This window comes from Plecotus auritus (genome assembly GCF_963455305.1).
Source record: "Plecotus auritus genome assembly, chromosome: 4".
Classification (NCBI taxonomy): Eukaryota; Metazoa; Chordata; class Mammalia; order Chiroptera; family Vespertilionidae; genus Plecotus; species Plecotus auritus.
The window spans coordinates 115,916,059-115,922,058 of NC_137775.1; the positions used below are offsets into that span (position 1 = coordinate 115,916,059).

Here is a 6,000-nt window from a genome sequence, read left to right on the forward strand (position 1 = left end):
TTGGTCAACATCATGCTCCTTCTTCACTGCCCCTCCCCTCATCATCCTGTCAGTCCAAAGCTATCAAGGGGGAGGGCTTTGCCCGGCAACTGCTATTCTCTCTCCTCTCAGTCCTACGAGTCCTCCAACTCTCCTCTGAATACAAATTATTGCTCAGAAATTTACCCAACTCTACCCTTTTTTGTGAATTTGCCTTCAGACAACCCTATAGCCTAGGCTATTGGTTAGGGAGTCCTTATCATAGACAAGTAATCAGCCTCTCAGAACTTTGGTTTTCTCATCCTTAAAGTACCTTTAACCCTGGCCGGTGTGGCTCAGTTGGTTGAGTTTGTTCCAGTTTTAGGCAGTTACTTACAATCCATGCATCAAGAGGCCTTGGGGGGTGGATTCCAGTCAGGGCACATGCTTGGGTTTTGGGCTCCATGCCCAGTAAGGGGCATGCAGGAGACAGCCAATCAATGTTTCACTTTCACATGATGTTTCTCTCTCTCCCTCTCCCTTCCTCTGTCTCTAAAAATCAATAATAAAAACTTTCTTTTTTTTAAAAAAAAAAAGCATCTATAAAATCAATTACATTACAGGTTTATAAAAGTTATTACAAGGTTAAGATAATCATTTTTTAAAATATATTTTATTGATTTTTTACAGAGAGGAAGGGAGAGGGATAGAGAGTTAGAAACATCGATGAGAGAGAAACATCGATTAGCTGCCTCCTGCATACTCCCTACTGGGGATGTGCCCACAACCAAGGTACATGACCTTGACTGGAATCGAACCTGGGACCCTTCAGTCCGCAGGCTGACGCTCCATCCACTGATCCAAACCAGTTAGGGCAAGATAATTATTTTTTTAAAAGGCATGATGCCCATGCCCAGCTCATTATATGACACACACCATCTCCCACCACCCTAATTTAGAAGTTCAGTCTCATAGGCTTCCGTGTTGCAGTATGCAGTAGTATCCCTCACCTCTTCTTGTTCAGAAAACTGGTCTCTACCTTATGAATCAGCTTCTCCTATTTGTGTAAAGCATAGTGTTTACAAGATGCAATCTCCTGGAGCTCAACTCTAGTCATGTCCCATCAATTTCACTTTCCCCATTCAAAAACACTGCATGGTCCCCTTTCAGCCTTATCTGTCCCTCCTCCCTTAGTCCACACACCAAGCAGTGACTATTACATTTATAGTTCAGTAGAAACACATGTGAGCTCTCACCCATTGGCCCACTCCTTCTACAGGGAACACTCTCTCTGCCCTCCCATTACATGTACCTATAAAACAAATTCTCCCTTGCTTTCAACACCCACTTTACTATCACTTTCTTCCTGAAGCCTCTCTCAGTACCCCACTATTATCTAACTTTTCACAACATTGTACCTCTTTTCTATTATTGCTCCATTGTTATATTTTATTGTTCTACATGATAGTTAATTGCTTAATATTCTTAACCCTGTTTAATCAGCCTTGGGGCTTATCCAGTAACTTGGGGAGTAACCTACTTGTGCACCTCAGGAGTCAATAGATACTTGTTAAATTGATTTAAATTTTAATGCAAATTTTGGAACGTGAAGGTTAACACAATTAAGTTATCAGAAAGAACTCCTAAGATTTGCAGGCTTTGAAAACTTTGATGTTGAAAGGCTGCAGAAGACAGCAAAGTTATCTAGTTCCCACCTGGGAAGGAGTTTGTTTTCTCTATTTGGATTAAGGCTGTCAGTGGCCTTTAAGGTTCTTGCTCTTAGGCAAAAGGAAATAGCCATTAATGGAGATTTGTATCAGCAATTAAAGTATCTATCTGGTTTCTTTCTCTTGGCCACAGTGTTCAAAGACATGCTTTATTCTCTTTCTGGCTGAATATTATGAGCTACACTTGCTTCTCAATGTTCTGTTCTCCTAGTCCACCTGTCCTGTCTGTATTCTCCTTCTCCAAGCTTCTTTTTTCTCAGAGCCTCATTCTCTCCGCATGTGCCTCTTGGTCTGTGAGTATCCAGGAAGTGTTGCTAAGCAGCGACTGATTTCCTGGGTCTCCTGCCAGAGGTGACCTGCACATGCTGACTTACTCTCATTGTGTCACTCTCACCTTGGCACATATCCAGGAGAAGGTAAATGTATGACCTGATGTATTCTTCCAAGTATAGTGCTTTAAATCAAGAAATTGCATATTTAGTCAAGTTCAGTAGACCAACCAAGATCCAAGAGCCAAGAACTTTTAGATACTCATCCCAACGTGAATTAAGACTTGTTGGAGAATTTTAGCAAATCTCTTAACCTCTCCATGTCCCTGTGATCCTCCTATAAAGTATTGATAGAGCTGTTTTTATTAATCTACTCTTTGAATACTTCAAGTTACAAATATCTTATTGAGATTAGTTTTCAATAGCCTTGTTGCCTAGCAGTTTTATTACTTGTGATTTTTAATATGGATTTTTACTTAGATCTTCTCTTTTAACATTAATTTTTAGGTATGTTATATTCTTGACTGTTTACATTCACTTGAAAATCCCACAAATTTAACTTTTGGAAGGCTTACTTTTCTTCTTTTACTAATTATCTAAAAGTGTACTGAAGCCATTGAAAAGAGAAGGATAGAAACCTTGAATGTGCTGCCTTTACTAGAGAGAACTTAGAAAGCCTACTTTACTAACTACAGATGAAATCTTAATCGCCATGTGGACTTAAGATATTCTTTTTGAAAACTTCATATTTACTTGTAACTAAACTTTATCCAATTCTGGCTTAAACAAATCATAAAATGTATAGCTTACTAATTGCCTTTAAGGAAATGTTTGCCCCAAACAGCACGTATATTGAGTACACTAAACCAAGTTTCGTGATCAAGACGTACTGATTGCCTTTCGTATCTGTGTGGTCACACTTCTCACCTGGATTCTCTCTCCCGTTGTCTGCCTAGTGGTCCTTTGGTGTGCTCCTCTGGGAACTGATGACAAGGGGGGCACCTCCCTATCCTGACGTCAACACCTTTGATATAACGGTTTACTTGTTGCAAGGCAGAAGGCTCCTACAACCCGAATACTGCCCCGATCCCTTGTGAGTAAGAATTTCAGAAGCATCTTCTGTAGGTCTTATAATCTTTACTTTTGCAGAAATGCTTGTCTTCAGCGTGTCTCTCACAGCACTTCTTCCTTTCTGAAACAGGTATGAAGTGATGCTAAAATGCTGGCATCCCAAAGCTGAAATGCGCCCAACCTTTTCTGAACTGGTCTCCAGGATATCGGCGATATTCTCTACTTTCATTGGGGAACACTATGTCCATGTGAATGCTACTTATGTGAATATCAAAAGTGTTTCTCCATACCCTTCTCTGTTGTCATCTCAAGATAAAGTTGATGGCGAGGGAGACACATGATGGATGAATACGCCATCGGCCCCCTTCTGTTAAACATCATAGAACTGTTCAAGCAACAGTCCACACCATGACCAATATTTTTTTCACTGCCTGGGCATTAAAAGGCCACCAGATATTTTTTGCTTTTGCCAAAATTGTGCTACTGTAGGACCTTATATTGTTCTTTTAAATGACTGGATTCTGAGGAATTTGTCATCTGACAAAGCATCAGAGCCAGAAGCTTGGTCCCATAGGCCAATGACTAATGGCAACTGTGCAGCTTTGATGACGCGCCTGTCGCATTCAGGCCAAAGCCTGAATTCTAGGTTGAAATTTTAAAAATCAGGATCCGACCTGATTTCATATGGGTAATTGAGGCAATCAATTTTGAGGCCTTCTGGATCACTGAAAATTCAGAAGTGGTGATGCCCAGGTAGCTGGGGACCAGGCCACTCATTTAGAATTTCAAAGAGAGTTCATGTGTTATATAGTCACTAACATATGTTGTTACTGATGTTGGGCAAACATTCCCTTCTACATTTTTGCATACACATTCCTTTTGTTAAAGAAATGTCCATAGGCAATGCAGGACACAAAATGTGTTTAATAGGGACCATTATGTATTATATGTACATAGATGATGGCATTAAGAAGGTTTTCATAAAATAGTTTAATAATAATGAAATATTTGTTATTTAAAAATCAGCTGCTTAAAAAAAATCAACTGTTTGAAAATGATACTGTTCTGATGGAATGAATGTAGACATTTAGATGTTTTGCCTGTATTTTTTTTAATGCCAACTGGAAATAAAGAAAGTACTTTGTGATAACTTAGCATGTTTTTAAAGCAAAATACATCTGTCTAAAAGGTTTATTGGTTCCAATCTGCCTCATATCTAAGGCAAAAAATGACCAGTGGACTGGAAATATTAGCCTCGTTTTCAAGTGGCAGCTTCTATCCCACAAACACATAGAGACAAAACTTTTGGGGAGTCCAGTTTTTGCATTAGGACATGTTCTGTGTTAAGCAAAAAGTATTTTAGAAAAAAAAAAAAAAGGGCAGTTGTAAGTTCTGGCTGTTTCACCTGGATAACGGTTACTCTGGTAGGATTTTTGTGCTATTTTGTTTTGTGAGATTTTGTGCTTACTACTGTATAGTGCATATGGCACAGGATACTCTAACTGGTCTTTTCTGTATAAACATTTTAAATATTCTATTTTTATAAAAATGTTTATTTTTAGTGATATAAGAAAACTTTCGTTAGGCCACAAAAATACTGCACTGTGAACATTTCAGAAAAGGCATGTCAGACTTGGATTAATATCGGCATGGTTTTAAATGGCTGTAAGCAGTGATAACGAAATGTGCTGATTGCCAGTACACCCCACCCTCATTACATCACACAGCAAGCTATGAAGAGGGTGTTTACACTGAACCCAATAGTAGAGTTGAGCTGTTCTTGCAAGAGAGTGATTATAACCAAAAGCTCTTTGACGATGGAACTTACCAGAAGACACAGGAATTGTACTGCAGAGATATTTCAATTCAAATATTACTATTTTAAAAGTGTCAAGAGTAATACTAGCTCACAGAGTATTGTAAATCTACTTTGTGGAAAGAAATATCTCTACCAATGTCAAGAAAATGAATGCATCAAGAACACACAGAACTTGTGGAAACAACTCATCACCAAGTCTCCACACCTTATATGCTTGAGAAAGCTGTAATGTGAAAATCGTGTTTGCTATTTACAAACGTGTCCTTAGGTTAATGTGTCTGGACAGATTGTGGGAGTGATTCTAAGAATTAGATACTTGTCACTGCCTATACCTGCAGTTGAGCTGATGGTACTTTGTATGTTAATAGTTATTGTTCTGGTAACTCATACAATTGAAAATAAAGCAGTGTATCTATCATCTTGTAAACTGAGATTTGCTTATTGCTATTCATGCTTGATTATCTACATTTACATAATGGCAGGAAGCCTACAATTGATTTCACCTGGCTGCATCAAGCGCCTCCATGTGAGAGCCTTAATCAAGTTAATGCATGGGCAGCTGAAAAGAATTTGCATTTCTGAATCTCAGGAAGTCTCTGTCTTTTTAAGGGGGCTTTGCCCTGAGTTGCCAAAATATCTACGTTTCTCTGACAAATTTTGAACTGTGAGAGCATGTTGCTCCTACTTTAGCATGATGCCCTTCTCCAGCAACGTGCATTTTTGGACCACAAGATGTGTCAGTGGAGCTGCAGCCCCATAGTTGGCCCAGAGATACCTAGTTGGGAGTTGGAGGAGAGAGGCCTTATCCACTAAGGATCCCACCGTTCAGGAGCCCCCAGTTACTAGAAAACTACCTTCAGGTGATCACCGAGAGTATTCTTGTAATGGTAAGAGTGATATTTGACTCCTCTAAGAATCATGTAGCACTTTGGAGCAACCTGATAAAAAAATTTTTTTTGTAAGGCCCCAGTTCAAACTGGTGCCTATAAAATACAGTGGGGGCTGATTCTTTACTGAGAGAGAAGTCATTCCTTATACACAGCCACCTCCCTCCCAGAAAGAGGTGCCTTTTCATAGGAAGGTCAATCTGACTCCATGGCCCTAGAGGACAAGAATTTTTATCATCTTTATTTATACCCCTAGTATCTGGCACTTA

At 39.3% G+C, this 6,000-nt stretch overlaps 1 protein-coding gene across 1 annotated transcript in view; it reads left to right on the top strand.

Moving 5' to 3' along the window:
- MET (MET proto-oncogene, receptor tyrosine kinase) overlaps nt 1–5,262 on the top strand; it is a 159,672-nt gene extending 154,410 nt beyond the window's left edge. The window contains exons 20-21 of the mRNA XM_080665002.1: nt 2,911–3,047; nt 3,156–5,262. Coding sequence (XP_080521128.1) covers nt 2,911–3,047; nt 3,156–3,366 — 348 coding nt within the window. The 3' untranslated portion in view covers nt 3,367–5,262. The remainder of the gene's footprint in view (nt 1–2,910; nt 3,048–3,155) is intronic.
- Nucleotides 5,263–6,000: the final 738 nt, after the last annotated feature.